Source organism: Otolemur garnettii, unplaced genomic scaffold (genome assembly GCF_000181295.1).
Source record: "Otolemur garnettii isolate 467f Iridium unplaced genomic scaffold, OtoGar3 scaffold00098, whole genome shotgun sequence".
Lineage (NCBI taxonomy): Eukaryota > Metazoa > Chordata > Mammalia > Primates > Galagidae > Otolemur > Otolemur garnettii.
Window position 1 is genome coordinate 6,224,389 of NW_003852493.1, and position 20,265 is coordinate 6,244,653.

General features: G+C 42.8%; 1 protein-coding gene across 1 annotated transcript in view; it reads left to right on the plus strand.

Moving 5' to 3' along the window:
* Window positions 1-9,060: 9,060 nt before the first annotated feature.
* Window positions 9,061-20,265, plus strand: part of TANC1 (tetratricopeptide repeat, ankyrin repeat and coiled-coil containing 1) — a 129,316-nt gene continuing 118,111 nt past the window's right edge. Inside the window, exon 1 of the mRNA XM_023516816.1 lies at window positions 9,061-9,252. Within this exon, the coding sequence (XP_023372584.1) occupies window positions 9,177-9,252 (76 nt within the window). The 5' untranslated portion in view covers window positions 9,061-9,176. The remainder of the gene's footprint in view (window positions 9,253-20,265) is intronic.

The following is a 20,265-nucleotide window of genomic DNA, read 5'->3' on the forward strand; positions in this document are numbered from 1 at the left end:
TGCCCAGCTATTTTTTGGTTGCAGTTTGGCCAGGGGCTGGGTTTGAACCTGCCACCCTTACAAGGGTGTTGGAAGAGGCTTTGCCAGGATGGCAAGCAGATGCAGGTTTTTTGTTGTTGTTGTTTTGAGACAAAGTCTCACTTTGTTGCCCTCAGTAGAGCCCTGTGGCCTCATAGCTCACAGCAACCTCAAACTCTTGGGGCTCAAGCAATCTCCTGGCTTTAGCCTCCCAAGTAGCTGGGACTACAGGTGCCCACCATAACATAACACCTGGCTATTTTTAGAGATGAGGTCTCAGTCTGGCTCAGGCTGGTCTGAAACCTGTGAGCTCATGCATTCCACCTGCCTTGGTCTCCCAGAGTGCTAGGATTACAGGTGTGAGTCACCATGCCCGGACCAGATGCAGTTTTAAACAGAAACAGGATTTCATACTTTTATCGCCTGTGTCCTCCCTCCACCCAACCCCCTTCTCAACCAGCTATTTGTTCTCCCTCTTCCTTTTACCTCTCAATGCCTAGATCCTGTTCTGCCTCATTTCTTTCTTTTTTTCTTGAGATAGAGTGTCACTCTGTCACCTTGGGTAGAGTGCCTGGTGTGATCATAGCTCACAGCAACCTCAAACTCTTAGACTCAAACTATCCTCATGCCTTAGTCTCCTGAGTAGCTGGGACTATAGGCACCCAGCACAATGCCCTGCTAATTTTTCTGTTTTTAGTAGAGACGGGCTGTGGGGTCTTACTCAGGCTGGTTTTGAACTCCTGAACTCAAGCAATCCACCTGCCTCAACCTCTCAGAGTGCTAGGATTACAGGCATGAGCCACCATGCCCGGCCTGCCTCGTTTCTTTCCCTTTTAACATCCACTTTCTCCCCACCTCCCATTCTACTCTACCCACATACCTACCTTTATCTCTCCCTTCCCTGGCAGACCTGATGTTTCCCTGGGGCTTTGGATTACCCAAGTCCCTGTCTGCGCATGCATCTGCAGGTGTGCCCACACTTGGTCACTGACAGCAGAGATGACCAGGACCTGGAAGGGAGATAGAGAAGAAGTACAGATGCTGGTAGCATCTGACCTTCCTAGTAAGGTACTGGCCTCTTCTTCCTCCTGTGTCCTGTGCCCACCACAGTCAGCAGCACACGAAGTCTATGGAGAGCAGTAAGCGCCACATGCTCTGAGCACCTACTTTGTGGACTAGAACCTCATTTCACCCACTTAACAAATTAGGCCATAGTGGGAAGCTGAGTTACCCAGTTACCAAGTCACACAGCTCAGTCTACGAAATATAAATTTAATTATTTATAGGCGACATATGCACACAGAAGAAAAATGTAAACCATCTAAGCTCTCAAGTGGTCAATTCCCTTTCCCAGAGGCAGCCACTGTTACCAGTTCCACGTGTGTCCTCCTAGCGACCCTCCATGCACCTGTGGGTGTGTGTATATTACCCAACAGGTAGTAAACATTTACTGTGTGTGCATGTGTATATACACACGTAGGGATACGTACATACACTTATTCAGAGAATGCAGGTTTTAATAATGGAAGCTTACGTATTTTTTCTATTTTTATTTATTTTTTGAGACATAGCTTCACTCTGTGCCCTGAGTAGAATGCTGTGGGGTCCACAGCTGACAGCAACCTCAAATGCTTGGGCTTAAGCTATTCTCTTGCCTCAGCCTCCCAAGTAGGTGGGACTACAGGTACCCACCACAACACCCGGCTAGACAACTTACTTTCTTTTCTTTTTTATTTTTTTTTTTGCAGTTTTTGGCTGGGGCTAGGTTTGAATCCACCACCTCCAGCATATGGGGCCAGTGCCCTGCCTTTGAGCCATAGGCTTCACAGTACAACTTACATTCTAATCATCTGCATGATTTAGTGTTCCCTGAAGTTTCTTTTTCTTTTCTTCCCTTCCAAATTCTTTATTGTGACAGGGGCATAGGCATTCCAAATCCTTTTTTTTTTAAATTGAGACAGAGTCTCACTCTGTCTCCCTGGGTAGAGTGCCGTGGCGTGATCATAGCTCACTGGTCCGTGTCCCTGTGTGAGCCTCCTCCTTGCCTCTGTGGTTCTCTGTCATAGCTGCATGTTAGAATCACTCGGTGAGCTCTAAAGACCATTGCCTGACCTGTTCCCCTGACCGTTCCCCTGACCAGTTAAAACAGCCTCCCTGGGTTTGGGGTCCATCTGTGTGGAGGGGGTTGAGAGCTGCTGCTCCAGTCAGGTGCGGTGCTGATGAGCTTGCAGAGCCACAGAATCAGAGTTGTATGTTCTGTGGACCTGGGCAGCAAGTCTGTGCTGACGAGGAAGTGTAGAATAAAGTAGAATCATGAATTCCATACACATTTAAGGTGAACCCTGCCAGCTTACTGTTCAGTCTTCACGGCCAGGTGGAGTGACCGGCCCCAGCGCACGCCCGCTGCAGAAGCAGCAGGCCCCAGCGCTATGTGCGGCACCAGGTGAGAGGAGAAGCAGCTATTTAGGGTGCTCAGGGACTAAACATGTATCTTGGATCCACTTCGCTTGTATGGTGACAGCATAAGGTGTGACTGAGAGGAAATGAACAATTGCTGCGCCTGGGCACCTCCCAAATAGAGTGTTCCAGGAGTTCTGTATAGCTAATTAACCAGCTGGCACGAAAAGTGAAAATAGATGAGGGAACAGGTTTCTTTTCATGGTGGCCCAGTACTGTCCCTAGACCTACATATGCTATTTTTGGATTTCCCTGTTAAATATACAAAATGACGTAATGTTGGAAGCCTATCTCAGTAGCCTTCCTGAAGGGGAGCAGTACTGAGGCCGTGAACTCTGGATCAAACCGGGCACTGACGTTTGCTGGTGTCCTGGGCAAGATACTTGCTCCTTTCTGTGCCTTGGTTTCCTCATCTAAGGATAGAGACTAAAAATGACCTACTTCATGGCGTGGTTGTGAAGAGTAAATGAGACTATATATATATATATCATATATATAAGGCACCTAAAAACTTGTCCTGGTACCTAATATACCAAAAAAAGCACTTGTTATTTTAAAACATCCCCTCCAGGGTTTTGGGGATGGGAGGTTTTCTGAGGTCATATATTTTTGAAGCACAGAAACTCTTACATGCTGACAGGTCTTAAAGGACACACTTTGACAATTCGGGAGGAAATGCCAGTCTGTTTACTCATCTGTTTCAGGGTAAAGCATGTTTGTACGTTTGGTTGTGCAACCATTGAGTATTGAGAATAAAACTGTGAAGGCAGTATTTACTAATCTCTATTTAGAAGGCTCTTGGTAGATTTCTGATGGATAAGCTTGTCCTATGGGCTAGGTTTTTCTGTACCCTGACGGTTAGCTGCTTTCTTGTCTCTTAGTGATACTGTTTGAAAATTTGCTATAAATCTGTGAATAAGGTTTTTGAAAATTGTTTTCTTGGATGTGCTTTTAATCTTAACTTTCTTTCTGAAAACACATTAATGATTCGTAGTGCTGACTCGGGTACTTGGAGATCCTGTAAGACAGAATGGTTTAAAGTGCTTTTAGATGCAGAAGGAGCCTTCTGAAGGGTCCAAAAATGATACTGGATCTTGTGAAGGAAATCTTTTCCAATTTTCTGTGAATATAGGTTCTTCTATGTGTATATAAAAAAGTTATGTGGTCATAAAAACCTTATGATGGAAAATAAGTTTGAGAAACATTAGTGTACTCTAAGACAGAGATTGCACAAAAGATGCCCTAACACATTTAATGCCCTAGTTAAATGTATTGCACACGTCTCATTCTCTGGAACTGAATAAACAGAACATCTTTCTCTGTCTATTCTAAGCTTCTATCCCCCGCCCCCCTGCAAGCCACTTCAATGGCACACTAAATGGAAATCTTACTTCCTGCCTCTGCAGACCTATTTACCTGAATGTCTAAGTTCACCCTTGCCTTTCTCAGGTGTACCCTTCCTGAAAGATGCTTTTCCTTTCATCTCCCTGCCTTCCTCGCCCTCATTTTTAAAGCTTTCTCTAACCCTGTGCTCCCATGTACTCTAATCTATGATGTCGAACAGTGCCGTTCTGTATAGCCACCTTTCAACAGTCATCTCCCAGGTTCACATTTTCTTCCCGTGTAAATTAAAATCCATTTTCGATCTGTAACCGTGTAAAAATTTTAAAATAAAGGATTATTCTCAGAACCATGTCTGCCAGTTTACAGCCCCTTACTGGCTTGCTTTATTCGCTTTGCTAATTCCATTGTCTTTGGGCATCATAACTTTGACTTATACTTCTTGTATGTGTATTTTTATTTTTATTTTTTTAGAAACTGACAAGAGCTTATAAATGTCTAAATCTCCCCATGCCCTTTCTGGTCTTTTATTTTTGGACTTCAGGGAATTGGTGATTTTAAGAAAAGGGATGTGTATGTCTGCAAGCATGTTAGTATGAACAAGAGACTGTATGTAACCTACAAAGCCTGACGTATTTACTGGTGGGCCCTTTACACTGAGAGTATACTGACTCTTTACATATTCACTCTTTACAAAACTTGTCTGTTTGAGGGATCTCTACTTTTTTTCCCCCTAAAGTAAAGTTCTTGAATGTGGTCCTGTTCTTCAAGATTAACTCTTCGGTCCCAGCTTTTCTGTCTGAGACATAGCTTGACTGGACTAGCTAGATTCTCTGAGATGGAGAGCACGCAGGGGTAGGTGTGACTGTCTGCAGTGTGTAACTATTGCATGGGAAACACCTGTCAGGAGGAGGCCTGGCAAATCACTGGTCATTGATAACCAATGGTTTTCCTACCCTGGAGAGCACGCATTGTCCTACCAGCCTGGGCATGGCTGCTGCCACAACAGGAAGGGTGATTGAAGTGTGCTTCCCATCACTTTCAATTGAGATGGGGGATGAAATAGGTCACAGCTAAAAGAAAACATCTATTCAAGGCTGAAAGAAAACTGCCAGCCGTGCTGGTTGGTGCCATGAAACATGTTTAATTCTTTAACATTTTTGAGCATCTGCTGAGAAATGTTAAATCAACCAGAGAATTTCTGGTGTCTTGTTGCCCAGAACCAATATTGTATTGTTCATGTGGACGCCCCTAAGATTTTCACTTTCTGCCTCTGGCGTCATTGTGGTGCTCTGTCTTTGACCTTAACCCTCTTGCCCTCTTGCAGTTAAAGCTCCTGGCTCCAGAGTGCTGCCTCCAGCTTCTGAGCGCCTGCACCTCCCCACTTTGTGTCTCCTGTTCAGACACAAAACTTCTCTCCCTACTTTGTGCCTTTCTAGTAAAAGGAAGCTGGAAGTTAGAGATTTTTAATTGCCCCTGAAAAACAAATTAAACAGAACAACATGTTTGGGATTGGTATTGTGGAGAGATGGCAAAGTAAACTGGAGATAGAAACCCCCTCCCCCAAGCCCCATCTCTGTAAGTCCCATTTTATTGCAGCCTGTATAAAATCAAAGTGCTGGGGCCCAGCTGCTCCAGAGGCTGAAGGTCCTTATGGTTCCAGCATGCTGTGGAAACTCAGCCCCACCAGATTTGCAGTTAATGAAAATATTTGCTTTGCTTGATGTAAACAAAGTTTATGGGCAGAATTTCTAGTTAGGAAACTCTTTAATTCTCTTTTACCCTTCAATCTCTAATTTCTCTTGTATCATGTTGGAGAATTCTAAAGAATTTAGGAAAACAAACCTTTTTTTCTCAATGATGATTTCTTTTTTATTTCTGCTGGCAGTATATGTATTTCTATCTTCTTCAGTGTCTCCATCCAAATTAAGGCTCTTGAAACCTGGGTTTTTATTTTTTACTTTTGCGTACAGGTCAGTAATATTCATGTATAGGGAGACAGGCCATCCCACAGCCATTTGACTAGCCAGGGCTATAATTTAGGCTATGTAAGGACAGCCATGGGGCAATGTAGCTCTCCTCGAATCACCTAGAACACCAGTCTTCCCTCTTCAAGGTCTCCTACACATCTTATGTAACCCTGTGGCAATGAGCTGTGGCCTTAGCACCTTTCAAGTTCTTCTCTGTCTTCTCATGTTTCTTGCCTACACATCCATATATTGGGTGATCTGAGGCTATTCTTGTAAGCATTTTTTTTTGCCTCTGGCATATGGGGCTGGCGCCCTACTCCTTTGAGCCCCATGCCCCGCCTCTGATGGCATTCTTAAGATGAGGGTAAGGTGCTGATGGTGATCAGTCATGAAAATGAGGTGTTAAACCAGGGAAAATAACTGTCCCTCTGCTTTCATAAGTCCTGCCAAGGCAGAAGACATCCAGCCCCAGGGGGCTGACATTATTGTGCAGCCCCAGCTCTGCCTTATGAGATGTTCCTTGTGAGACAGGCAGAGGGGAGGTAGCCAGGAAGCTAAAGGCACTGGCCAAGGGCCTCAGGATGTGGTTTTGTTATGCCCGAAATTCTTCCAAAAGACCCGGCAGACAAATCCGAGACCACAGTCCGATGTAAAAGGCAAGAGGCGAGGTTTTTTATTCAGACCGGTCTGGACCCACCTGGCATGCAAGCCTAGGACGAGCCCCAAACCCAGGGTGGAGGAAGTTTTTATGGGGTACGGGAAAGCAAGAGGGGTAGGGTCGGATACGAGTATACTTTTCATTGGTGGTTGGTGATTTCATTAGTAAAGGTGAATTTGGATTGGTACAGGTGAGGGGTGGGGGGTCCCTTAACCGGGGGCTAGAGTTGGTGCAACCTGATTACCTGTATTTCAAGGTAATAGAAACTTACTGTTTATTATAGCAGCTGTTTGCCTAAGGTGACTCAGTTTATAGCGCAGTGGCTGTGCAACCTGGGGTGGGGGAAGGCAGCAGGGAGTGGCCCTGCAGGTTTCACTGGGAGAGGTTGGGGCAGGAGGGCTATGCGGTAAACAGCTAGGAATGGGGCTTGTGCTGTAAACAGCCAAGAATGGAGCTTGTGCTGTAAACAACAAAATGGAGCTAGTTTGGCTCTCACAGTTTCTTAGAGATTCCAGGCTCATACATGGTGGTGGTAGACTGGCCATTGTACCCTACAGTGCTGGCTAGGGAGACAGTGTGAGTGGGGGTTGTAGGGACCCGGGGAGGGGCCCGTCACTGTTTGTATGGATTTAAGGAAGGAAGGGCCTCTACGTCCTGCTGGCTCCCCTCTCTTATACACAGAGCTTTGTCTTAGGCATTTGTAGAATGTCCTTGTTTTTCTAATTCCAGTGAGGGCTTTCTGTTTGTTTGTTTCCCTTGAAATGCCAGTCATTTGGGCAGTTCATGATAAATCTTTTGCTTTCCCAAGTTATTAAAACCCCTTCCTGCATAACTGGCCCAGGTGAGACCGAAGTTATCTTTCTGACATTGCTGACTTACCCACGATGAGGCTTTTCTGTTCATAGCTCTGCTGGTTTTGAGTTGCCTTGGAAAGTAAGGCATGAGCCTGTGCTTGCATCCGTAGAGGGACTGACTCTGCCACTTCCTCATGGCTCCTAACACGGAAAATAAAAACAACGATGCAGTCTGGAACTTGACAGTTTAGGTTTTGAGCCTTGTATACAAAGATCTGCAAAAATTGAGTTCCCACCTGGTTGGATAGCTATCACTTATCTTTTTTTTTTTTTTCTTTCAAATCTAGTCCTTGACTTTTTTTGAAGTTAGGAAAGCCTGGCAAGGGCCAGTTGAATAGCTTTTGTTGGAGAAACTGGTTTAATGTGGAAACTTTAATATCTTTCAGGTTCTGCTGTCCATTTCTTAGAATGTGATGCTATGTAATCAGCAGAAGTGATGACTTCCCTTTCCCTGCACACCCTCAGTTCCTAGTACATGCTAAGGGCAGGGGTGGGAAAGGCAATGGGTGGGAGGAGCAGTGGGAGGGAAGCATGTTATCTGAATACTCCAGAATACTCCAGGCTGTATTTTTTCTTTTGAGAGGCTGGTCCTGGCTAAGATATTCTTTTCTTTCTTTTTTTTTTTTTTTGAGACAGAGCCTCACTTGATCACCCTCAGTAGAGCCCCAGGAACCACACACCACACAGCACCCCCCAACCCCTAGGCTTAGGTGATTCTCTTGCCATAGCCTCCCAAGTAGCTGGGACCACAGGCGCCCGCCACAACACCCGGCTATTTTTTTTTGGTTGCAGCCGTCATTGTTGTTTGGCGGGTCCGGGCTGGGGATTCGAACCCGCCACCTTAGGTGTACATGGCTGGCGCCTTAGCCGGTTGAGCTATAGGAGCCGAGCCATATTCTTTTCTGTCTATACTTTCTACACTATGATTCTATCCTCTATTATTTATTTATTTATTTGCAGTTTTTGGCCAGGGACAGGTTTGAACCTGCCACTTCCGGTATATGGGGCGGGCACCCTACTTTTTTGAGCCACAGGCACTGCCCCCATCCTCTATTTTTTTGAGGGGGTTCTGTCTACCGTAAACTGTCTAATTTCATAATAGTAAGCTTATTTGTCCCCAAGTTCATTTTGGGGTATGTACTAAGGGGAACCTATCTAAGAAGTGAGACAGGGTTTTAGTTTCAGGATTGGTTTGGGGCAAGTTGAGTTTTAGGAGGGTGGGCCCTGTGTTACAGAGTGCAGAGTAAATATGATGAGAGAACAGAGGATGGTGCTGAGGAGGAATGTGGAGCTGGACTAGATCTTCCCTAGATGTTTCTTCCTGGAGAGGAACTGGGGAGACTAGGGAGTCTGGAAGGGTTGGCATCTGAATCTGTTCCACTGATACCCATGTAAGGCCAGTAAATCCCTCCCTTACTTTAGCTGAAATCAAAGCTTCCTATGCATCATTCATACATTGATCTTGAACTTGATCTAATCTCACATCACTGGCTTTCTGGTCCGTTTGTTAAGAATGAAACCAGACCAGTTGAGGTGGTATAGAAATGGATATGGGGCATTGTTGATGTTTGAGTAGTTAAGCTTAAGTTTTTCTCTCAGAGGGCAAACATTTTTTTAATAGTAATGGGAAGATAATTTTTAAATATAATAGCACCAATCTGGTATATGAGAATTATAACCAAAGAATGTAGCTCTTAGTAATTAAATTTGTGTCTGTTTCTAATGGACGGCCTAACCTGAGGTGTTCTGTCTCCAGCAGGTGACTTTGGTCCAGAGACTTCTCCAGTCCTGCCCCCTGACCATGGTGGTGACTCTTCTTTGAACAGTCTTCCTGTAGCAGAGGACACCTACAGGGTGAGCTTGGCCAAAGGTGTCTCGATGTCTCTGCCTTCATCACCTTTGCTGCCTCGACAGTCTCACTTGGTGCAATCAAGATCAAACAAAAAATCCCCAGGTAAACAGGCAACAAAACAGTATCCACATGGGCTGCCTTGGTTATATGATGTGCTAGATTAAACAGAACTAATGTCCCTAAGAAATCTTCTGGGAGAATGCTTTTTAAAAGAAGGAAGTCTTTTTTTCTTTAAGAAAAAAAGCATGGTTTCAATGTACTTGTCCCTTTAGTTCAACCTCTACATAAACCGTTTGGACTGCACAGGCTAGACTTTTACACAGATTCAAGATCTTGTTATCAGTACTAGTGTTCGCCATAAGATTTACTGTTTTCTTGCTGATGAATTACAGTCATGCACTGAATAATGTCATTTCTTTGGGTCAATAATGGACCACAAGTATGAGGGTGTTCTCTTAAGATTATAATACAGTGTTTTTACTGTACTGTTTCTGTGTTTAAATATGTTTAAATAAACAAATACTACTGTGTTACCGTTGTCTACAGTATTCAGTACAGTAACATGCTGAATGGATTTGTAGCCTACCTGTATAGTAGGCTGTAACAGGTTAAGTTTGTGTAAGTACACTCTGCGATACTCACACGATGAAATGGCCTAATGAGGCATTTCTCAGAATATACCCCCATTGTTTAGCCATAAGTGAGTATAGTGTAACCTCATACGTGGTGCCTTTAAAAGGTGGATGTAGGCAAGTGTCACCTGACAACAGTGTTTATTACTACCAAATATTATGCACTGATATATTTCTACTTGATTTGATTATCTCATCCAGCATCTGAACAGCCATCATTTTTTATGAAAACTCGGACTTGTAAAAAGGGACTTATGGATTCCTTGTATATATGATATTTTGGCTTCCCTCATCGTTCCCTGCTTTAGACTCACCATTCCCTGAAAAACCAATAATTACTTTAAGAGTCTATGATTCATATGTGAGGAAAGCCTTTCCAAAATGCTCATACCTAGAATCATAAAATTTCTTAGATATCTTTTAAGGTTTGCTGAGTGTTTTTTTTTTTAAACTAGAAAAAAGCAGGATTATGGGCCAGTGCAAGGATTCTTCTCAATTATATAAACATATATGTAATTCATCCAAAATGTGTCCTTGGAGCTGTGTGAAATTGGTATCTTGTTCTGGTTTCCTAAATATGTGTACTACTTGAGATGACATATGCATTATTTCCGAATCATTCAGTGGATAGGTGAAGTTTATGTGTGAGTAAAATTAAAAGGGCAAACCTTGAGGCTTTGAATGTTAGAAATAGCACTATGAATTGGTGGGTGTCCAAAATCTTTTATTGTTCTAGAATTTTCTTATTTTGGACAACATCACTTACAATCCAGTCATTAGTTGGAACTTGGAAACCTTTTTGGTATGAAGTGATTTCCTGTGCCAAGGAATTTGACCTGTTTATCAGTATTTGGGGAAATTCCTGGAATGTCCTTCCTTCTTTTCCCTCCCCCATGGTTATATCTCTATGTCAGATTTCTTCCCTTCCTTCAAACCATAGTTCCCACACTGCCAGTCTTCCTGCGTTATCCTGATTGGAATTATCTTTCTGAAGGTGATGCACAGTGTTACACTTTTTCTTTATCCTGTCTCACCCGTATCATTTGTCCTTTTTCCCTGAGTTAATGTATATATTTACTAAAGTTCTTTGCTTGGCCACACTTTAGTCAGGCTCCTGAACCTTCTCCTAAGTCTGTCTATGCAATTCTTTGTAAGGTCTAGTTTTAGCAAAGAAATCTGCTAAATCAGTTTAGCAAGAACCCCCCAGCTTCCAATCTCATGAGAATTCTTATCCTCACATCCTCCAGGTGGAGTCTCATCACCCTAGCTTATCTTCATCAAGAATACCCCCCATATTTTCTTCTTAGTAATTTTTCATCCACTGACCCCCACCCTGCTCCTCTTTGGCTATAAATTCCCACTTGCCCATGGTGTGTTCAGAATTGACCCCAATCTCTCTCCCCTGCTGCAAAATCCCATTGCAGTGGTCCCTATACTTATTAAGATGGCCTGAGTAAAGTCTGCCTTTTGTGTTTTACAAAGTTTCACTGTTTCCCTTCCCCCCTCCCTTTCCCTCCCCTTCCCCTCTGCCCTTCGTCCCCTTCCCCCTTCCCCTTCCCTTCCCCCTTCCCTTTCCCTCTTTGGTTATATAAGGATATTTAAGTTTTGCTCCGTAGGAATGAACTCTGTTTCTGCTAAATTCTTTGCAAGGCCTTATGAATAGAAAGAAGTTAGTAGTTCTGCAATATTCAGCCTTTTAGTGGATTGAAGAACATATGTATTAGGTGTTTTTGGTAATTGATAAGCAGATATATCTCTAACAGAGCAGTACTTCTATGCTGTTAAAATTTGTGCAGCAAATTAGTGTCTCAGAGTGGTAATTTGGCTTCATTGTCTTGGTATTTTTAATCTGTAAAGATTAATGGCAGAGATGCTGCTTAAAAATGGCAGACTCAGACTATATCAAACCATGGACACTATTTTTTCCATAGTGTTTTAACACAAGTTTCTGCTTAAACTGTATTATTGGGAACATATCCACAGCCCTAATGTTCTACCTACCTGTTTAAAAAAAAATGTTGACATATGGTTATGAACGTGCCTGGATTTAAAAATATTCATCTATTTAAAAAGCTAGCTCTGTTGCTGCTAAGGATAGAGTAAATACAGTGTGTCTGCAGCACCCAGGGATATGGAGCCACTTCCCACCTCCCATCCTCCCACCCCAGGGGGCTCGGCTCCAGGGTCCTATTATTCAGGTTCCAGGTCTGACTCTGGTAGGGAACCTGTTTTACCTGTTTGTGTAGAAACTCTATTGCTGCTGATCAAGAAACTGTCAGAAACTGAAACTATTATCCTAGCCAGGGTCAAACACTATAAACCCTTACAATAAGGCACTCTGAACAACACAGCCTGTATTAATTTTAAAAAAAGAATTGTATTTAATACAATTGGTGATTACCACCTTGATCTTGGGAACTGTGGGTCAGAGATAATTTCATTAACCGTGCAACAGTATGACCCTGCATTTGACATAATTTTCTTGGATATACGTGTATATCGAGAGGTATTATTTTTATTTATTCTTCTGCTATCTTCATTTGCTTCTTTAATTTTTTAAATAGTTGGAAGATGCTACCTTCTGAGTTGTTTCAAAATGTTGGGGTTTTTCAAATGGAAATACATTTTCTGGTAATGAAAACAAGGGCCTGCATCCGTTAAACAGTCCGCAGTTCTGTGGCTTTTGGGACTCTTTTTGGATTAAGAATTCATCAATATTTGTAATGTGTCCTTTTGTCTTCCAGAGAAGAGCCCATTTCCTGTAGTTTATTAGGAATATCATTATCATCATTGGTTACTTTATAGAATTTGCATTTCTTTTCCCAGGTCACTTTGAGCCCGTTATCAAACAACTGGAAAGGTCACGCATGAGTGGGAAGTCACCCTTTGTAATACTGTGTGGATATAACAACACATGGTGACCCGTGGGTGGGCGGGTGACCTGTTCTTCTGTTGAAGTCTTTCATGTAGACACAATGGATGTGCTGCCATTTCCACTTCTGCTAGTTCTGGTTCGGTCTCACAGTTGGCATGTCTGCTGCAGTGGTTTTGGAGACTTCTCTGGCTCTCTGTTTCTTTAAGGGAAAAAACCTCCAAGCTGACTTGTCTGTGAACCGGAAGTCATACTGTTTCTCTAGTGCTCGGCCTCGGCATCATCACAGCAGACCAGGGTGTCTGCCACGAGCTCACAAGAGACAAGACACACGGCAGCTCCTACTTCAGAAGGATTTTTTTTTTTTTTTGAGACAGAGTCTCACTATACCACCCTTGGTAGAGTACTGTGGTGTCACAGCTCACAGCAACCTCAAACTCTTGGGCTTAAGCGACTCTCTTGCCTCAGCCTCCCAAGTAGCTGGGACTACAGGTGCCCACCACAATGCCTGCCTGTTTTTTTGTTGCAGTTGTCATTGTTGATTAGCAGGCCCAGGTTGGGTTTGACCCCGCCTACCTCAGTGTATTCAGCGGCCACCCTAACCACTCAACTACAGGCACCAACCCATAAGAATACTTCTTATAGAAAATTTGGAAATCCTACCATTGAGAGAATAATTGTCAATATTTTGAATGTTTTAATAGTCTTAAAAAAATTTCCACCTAAACCTGAGACCACATTTATATAACCTTTTGGGCTCTGCCTTTTTTCACTTAATATTAAGCAATTTCCAGTTTGCTTGAAACACTTGATACTTATTGTCCATTGTTTCAATGTTCTATAATTGATTTTTAAACTGCTAATTTTATTTTTTATTTTTATTTATATTTATTTATTTATTTCTTGAGACAGAGTCTCACTATATTACCCTCAGTAGACTGCTGTGGCATCACAGCTCACAGCAACCTAAAACTCTTAGGCTTAAGCAATTCTTTTACCTCAGACTCCCAAGTATTTGGGACTATAGGCACCCCCCACAATGCTTGGCTTTTTTTTGTTGTAGTCGTCATTGGTGTTTAGCAGCCCTAGGCCTGGTTTGAACCTGCTAGCCTTGGTGTATGTGGCGGGTGCTATGGGCACTGAGCCTATTTTTTATTTTTAAATATTGGTGGCATGAGCCAAGATGTTTTGTTCTTGCTGTGTTAAATTTCTGATTTGAATTTTTTAATAGTAATTAAATACATGTGACTTAAAATTTACCATCTTAACCATTCTTAAGTGTACAGTTCAGTAGTAATTACATTTATACTGTGGTACTACTATGTCCAGAACTCCTGATATAAATCTCTGGTATCTCTTCAAGGGCATCAGGTTCCCAGCAGTGGAATTACTGCATGTAAGAGGCCTGCATTTCTAAAGAATCTTGATAAATGTTGCCCAGTTGCTTTCCAGAAAGGCTGTATTGCTTTCACATTCTCTCCATCATTCTTTGAGAGGCTTCTTTTTGAAGTTAACATCTTCTGGGAAGAGTCTAAATGGATAGTGCTTTGTCAGGCCTATCTGTGGGCTACTGAAAACGTGAAGGAAAGACTGGGAGACTGTGGCTAGTTCTGTAGCCACCGCCTTTTGAACTTCCCTTTTGTCTGCACTTCTCAATTTCCATTTTCGTTCTTTCCACAAGACTGTGTCAGGGGAATTATCACAGCTGAGTCAGATCAAGTTCATGGTCAGAAAAACACTCAGCTGGCTTCCAGTTTTAGCTACGTGATGAGGATCTTAGAGATCACAGAGGATCTAGGCATGTTGGAATTGGAAAAGCCTCCCGAGTACATCCTGTCCAGGCCCCTTTGCAAAGACCTCTCAGTTATTACTGAACTTGCCCCACTTTGTGCAAGTTATTGGTAGAGCACAACTTTCCTGCTCTGTGTCCCAGCACATTCTCTCATCAGACTGTGTCGATGTTCTGTCTGTACGTGGTTGACACGTGAGCTGTGAATAAGTAAATGGCCTTGTGTTCTGGTTTCATGGGTGGGAGAGGACATAGGCTTAGAGTTGTGCACACATGCATCTGTGAGGCTCTGGAGAACAGCGCAGGAAACACGCAGGCCTACTTCTTGTAGAAGCAGCTGGTTCTAGTTCTTGCTTTCACTTCTCAGTGGTTGGGACCACAGTCAGGCATCTGACCTTTGGCAGGAATGGATCCTCCTTCCGTAGTGACTAGAAGGATGTTGTTTCCTCCTGGAAACTTGTTATAGGATAGCCTCCTCCTAGGAGTAGGAGTAGATGGCCTGTGCTTTACTGCCATGCCCTGCTGTGAAGAAGACACATACCCATTTTCTGCTGTTCTGCTTAAAACACGTATTCACACATGGGCCTGGGGTGTGCATTTGCTCTCCTTTGAGCCTAAACACATTTGGGTTCATTTATTTTCCTTGCTGAAGAGTCCTGTTTCACCCATAGACAATTTGGTTATTCCCTGGAATCACCCCAGAAATATATTTTTTAAGAGTACTGATGCAGGTGGTGCCTGTTGCTCAGTGGGTAGGCCGCCGGCCCCATATACCTAGGGTGGTGGGTTCAAACCCAGCCCCGGCCAAACTGCAAAAACAACAACAAAAATAGCTAGGCGTTGTGGAGGTCGCCTGTAGTCCCAGCTACTCGGGAGGCTGAGGCAAGAGAATCACTTAAGCCCAGGAGTTGGAGGTTGCTGTGAGCTGTGACACCATGGCACTCTACCGAGGGTGATAAAGTGAGACTCTGTCTCTAAAAAAAAAAAAGGAGAGTACTGATGCCTGGGTCTCACCATCAGAGATTATGATTTAATGCATACGAAGTATGGTCTAGGCATTGGGATTTTAAAAAGACTTGCCAATGAATCTAATATGTAGCAAAGAATTACTGCTAAAAGAATATGTTACTATCTCACATAATTCCTTTTCAGTGAGGGTAAGTACATATATACTTCATTTTCTAAATTGTAGAAATATTTGAGGACAAAAATACATTATAGAAATGTACAGAGTAATCACACAATATATCTCAATTTCCTCTATACTCCCTAGAGACAACCACCTTTGATGGTTTTTCCTGCTTTGTTTTTGTAGTACATGAACAACAATAATGCATTTGTCCATTCCCCTCCCATTGGACAGGTAAGCAGTTCCCAGTTTTCTAAAGAAGAGTAAAATACATTTTCATATATTAACATTTGAAGACATCTCTGATATTGTCATCAGACTATAAAAGTGGGAATACTAGGTCAAAACTTACTTGATGAACATTGAAGATGAATTATCATATAGTTACTGGTCATTTGTCATTTTTTCTTTTGGGAATTTTCGTGCTAGTTGTCCTTTATTTTACTGGGGCAATATATATTTCTTAATGAATTAGCATAGCTTTGTTGTTTATTTTAAGGCTGTCTGTCATGTCTATTATGAAATTCTTTTTTCCTGGTTCATCGTTTTCTATTTAATTAGGTTGTAATGTTTTACGACTCACAGAAGTTTTTCATTTTCTCAAGTCAAATTTATATGTTTTTCCATCATGATTTATCCCATTGCATTTTTTAAAAACAGCTTTATTGAGATACAATTTACATATCATATAATTCACCCATTTGAAGTTTACAGTTCCATGTTGTTTTAAGCATATTTACAGAGTTGCACAGCCATCACCACAGTCTTAATTTTAGAACATTTTAATCTCCCCTAAAAAAAATTTGCAAAACCCCATACTCATTAGTATTCCACATTCCTCCCTATCCTTACTCTACTTCCTAGCCCTCAGCAACCACTAAGCTGCTTTCTCTCTCTATTGATCTGCCTATTCTGAGCATTCAGTATGAAAGGGATCGCATGTGGCCTTTGGTGACAGGCTTCTTTTACGGAACATAATGTATTCTAGGTTTGTTGGTTGGAATGTATCAGCACTTCATTTTGTTTTATTACCAAATAATACTTTATTGCATGTATATACCACAGTTTGTTTATATGTTCTTCAGTTGATGGATACTTGGTTTGTTGCTGCTTTAGGCTATTATGAACATTTGTGTATACGTTTTTTTGTATGGACATGTTTTCATTTTTATTTGGGTATATACCTGCTAGTGAAATTGCTGAATTATATGGTAACTCTGATTAACTTGTTAAGGTACTGACAGATTATTTTTTAAAGTGGCTAGAGCATTTTACGTTACTACCAGTTGAGTATAAGTTTTCCAGTTTCTCCATAATCTTGCCAACACTTGTCATTGTCTGTCTTTTTGTTTATAGCCATCTTAGTGCATGTGAACCCCTAAGGTAGGGGTTTATTAAATTTTTAGAGTTCTTTATTCTGGATGTAAGTTCCTTATTAGATAACGTGATTGCAGATATTATCTTCCATTCTGAAGTTTGTCTTTTTCATTTTCTTTTTTCTTTCTTTATTTTGAGTCAGAGTCTCACTTTGTCACGCTGGGTAGAATGCCCTAGCATCACAGTCCACAGCAACCTTAAACTCTTGGGCTCAAGTGATTCTCTTGCCTCAGCTTCCCAGGTAGCTGGGACTATAGGCACTTGCCATAACATCTGGCTATTTTTTATTTTATTTTATTTATTTTTAAATTTTTTTATGTAAAAATAATAAAAATATACACCTGGCTATTTTTAGAGGTGGGGTCTCACTCTCAGAACTCCTGAGCTCGAGAAATCTACCCCCTTGAGACCTCCCAGAATGCTAGGATTACAGGTGCAAGCCACCATGCTCGGCCTGTCTTTTTCACTTACTTGAATGTATTGTTTTAAGCTCAAAAGTGTTAAAAAATTTTTTTTTTTTTTTTTTTTTTTGAGAAAGAGTCTGACTCTGGTGCCCAGGCTAGAGTGCCATGACATAAGCCTAGCTTACAACAACCTCAGATTTCTGGATTCAAGGGATCTTCGTGCATCAGCCAGCCTCCCACGTAGCTGGGACTACAGGAGCACACCACAATGCCTGGCTAATCTATTTTTTTAGTAGAAACAGGGTCTCACAGTGAGTAGGGTGCCAGCCCCATCTTGCTCAGGCTGGTCTCAAACTCCTGAGCTGAAGGTATCCTCCTGCCTCAGCCTCCCAGAGTGCTAAGATTATAGGTGTGAGCCACCGTGCCTGGCCACAAAAGTGTTTAGTTTTTATATAGTTCAATTTGTTTATTAATAATTCTTTTGATGTCATGTCTAGATGTTGCCTAAACCAAGGTCACAAAGTTATACACCCATTCTCCTAAGAGTTTTAGAGTTTGATTCTTACATTTACATCTCTGGTCCCTTTTGAGTTAATTTTTTTATGAAGTAGGGACTTTTTTTTTTTTAGAGACAGACTCTCACTTTGTCACCCATGGTAGAGTGCTATGGCATCACAGCTCACAGCAACCTCCTACTCTTGGGCTTAGGCGATTCTTTTGCCTAAGCCTCCCGAGTAGCTGGGACTACCGGCTCCCGCTACAACCCCGGCTATTTTTTTTGTTGTTGCAGTTTGGCCAGGGCCGGGTTTGAACCCACCACCCTCGGTATGTGGGGCTGGCACCCTACTCACTGAGTCACGGGAGCTGCCCGAAGTAGGGACCTTTTATACCAGTTTACATTTCTCTGCACCATTTATTGAAAAGGTATTCTTTTCCCATTGAATGGTCTTTTTTTAAGAGACAGGGTCTCATTATGTTGCCCAGGCTGGAGTGCAGTGGCTTTTCATAAGTGCAGTCTCATTACTGATGAGCACAGGAGTTCTGACCTGTCATTCCCCCAACCCCCGTCCCCACGTCCTGGGTCAGAACTTTGTGCACAGTTTCCCTCGGGTGTGGCTTGCATCTCTTGCTTCATCCAGCCTTCCTTTATGTCTCTCCTTTTCCCTAGGTGAGAAGTAACTTCTTGCTCCAAACACCTGTAGCATTGTGTTTCCTCTTCCCTCTGCATAACCTTTTGTTGCACTTCTCTGCTCTGACATTTTATGAGCTCCTTAAGGACAGAAGTCTTATCTTTGAGTCTCGTCTGTTTCCCCTTGGGAGCCCTGAAAGCAGAATCTAATCATGTCTTCAGGATCCAATCACTGCCTTTATCCTGGTGATGGGGCACAGGTAAGTACCTATTAACATGCATAGGGTTTTAGTATTTTGTGTTCATTAGCTCCACGTGATGGGTTGAAAACACTAATGTGCACACCAGCAATTGAAATGTAACAGTACCGTACATTTATAAAGCTAGCCAACTACCTTTCCCCATAGCCAGTGAGAAGCGATGCTCCTTCTAGGAGTTTTGCTGTCATCTGGCAGTGAGCAAAAGGGGGTATGTTTTAAATTGCGTTTGTCCTCTGCCTCTCATCCTTGCTCTCCTGTGCTCCTGTCTCTCTTTCCCATTTTCTTAGGCTTTTGGTATTTTTGCTGCCTGTTTCCCATCGCCTGCAGTTAATGATGACTGGAGGTTTTATCTAGTCACACTTAACAGCAGTGTCAGCTGCACCCTGTGGTGGTGTCAGATGGTGGCTGGAGCAAACCCAGTGCCATGCTCAGAAATGAATGTTTTTAACCTCAAAGAAAACAGATGGGGGCAGGGCAGTGTTGGTAGGAATCTTCTTGATCATTTCTGGTTTACTGAGAAACACAGAAGTCCCAGAGGCTATTATAGCTGTATCTAGCATCCGTGAATGTTAGTGTAAAGTAGAAATAAACAGGAAGGAGAAACGGATAATCCAGCTGGAATCCTCAGGTCTATTGTGAGACAACTGCGCATTCGTGTGCATCTGCGTCTCGGCAGGGCTGGCTGGCTGCGCTCCAGGCAGAGGGCAAGGTGTACAAAGCCTTCATTTCCTGGAGTTGGGAAGCTAAGGTGATCATAGCTGGTGGTGATTTTAGCAGAGAGAGACCAGTGAAAACTAGAGTGTCTCACAAAAGGAAAACTGGTGCCCTCAGAAAAGCCTTCTTCATTAGGGCCTGGAGCACTGAGACCAGCAAGCCCTGCCTGGGGCAGAGGCCTATCTGAGTAGCTGACAGTGTCTCAGGTGGAATCCTTTTCTGCATCAGAGCTCTGAGATGTATAATTTAGGAAATACTCTCCAAAGAGACAGAATTTCCTTGTCACTTCTTCTAGCAACAAAATTTGGTCTTTACTGGTCCTAAGTCCTGAGTGCAGATAATGAGTTGACCTTTTAAAGAGCTGGAGGAAGTATCCACCCTGAGTCAGGCCCGGCAGGATTCTGGTTCAGCTAACTGAGTTACGAAGAGTGAAGATAGATTCAGTGTGTCCTTGTCTACCCCAATCCTGGGCAGGTTGGAACTGGGTTAACTTCCCAGCCTGGAGTGCTTGCATAAGTTACAGGTGTTTCTTCATCTGGGAGGTGGGATAATATGGTGCTTCTCTTATTGGGTGTTTGGGACTAAATGTTTGTGTCTCCCCAAATGCATATGCTGATACCCTGACCTCTGATGGAATGATACTAGAAGATGGGGCCTTGGGGAGGTAATTAGGTTCAGATGAGGTCATGCGGGTAGAGCCCCCATGATGAAATTAGTGTCCTTATATAAGAAAAGCGAGGCTGGGCGCCTGTGGCTCAAGTGGCTAAGGTGCCAGCCACATACACCTAAGGTGGCAGGTTCAAATCCAG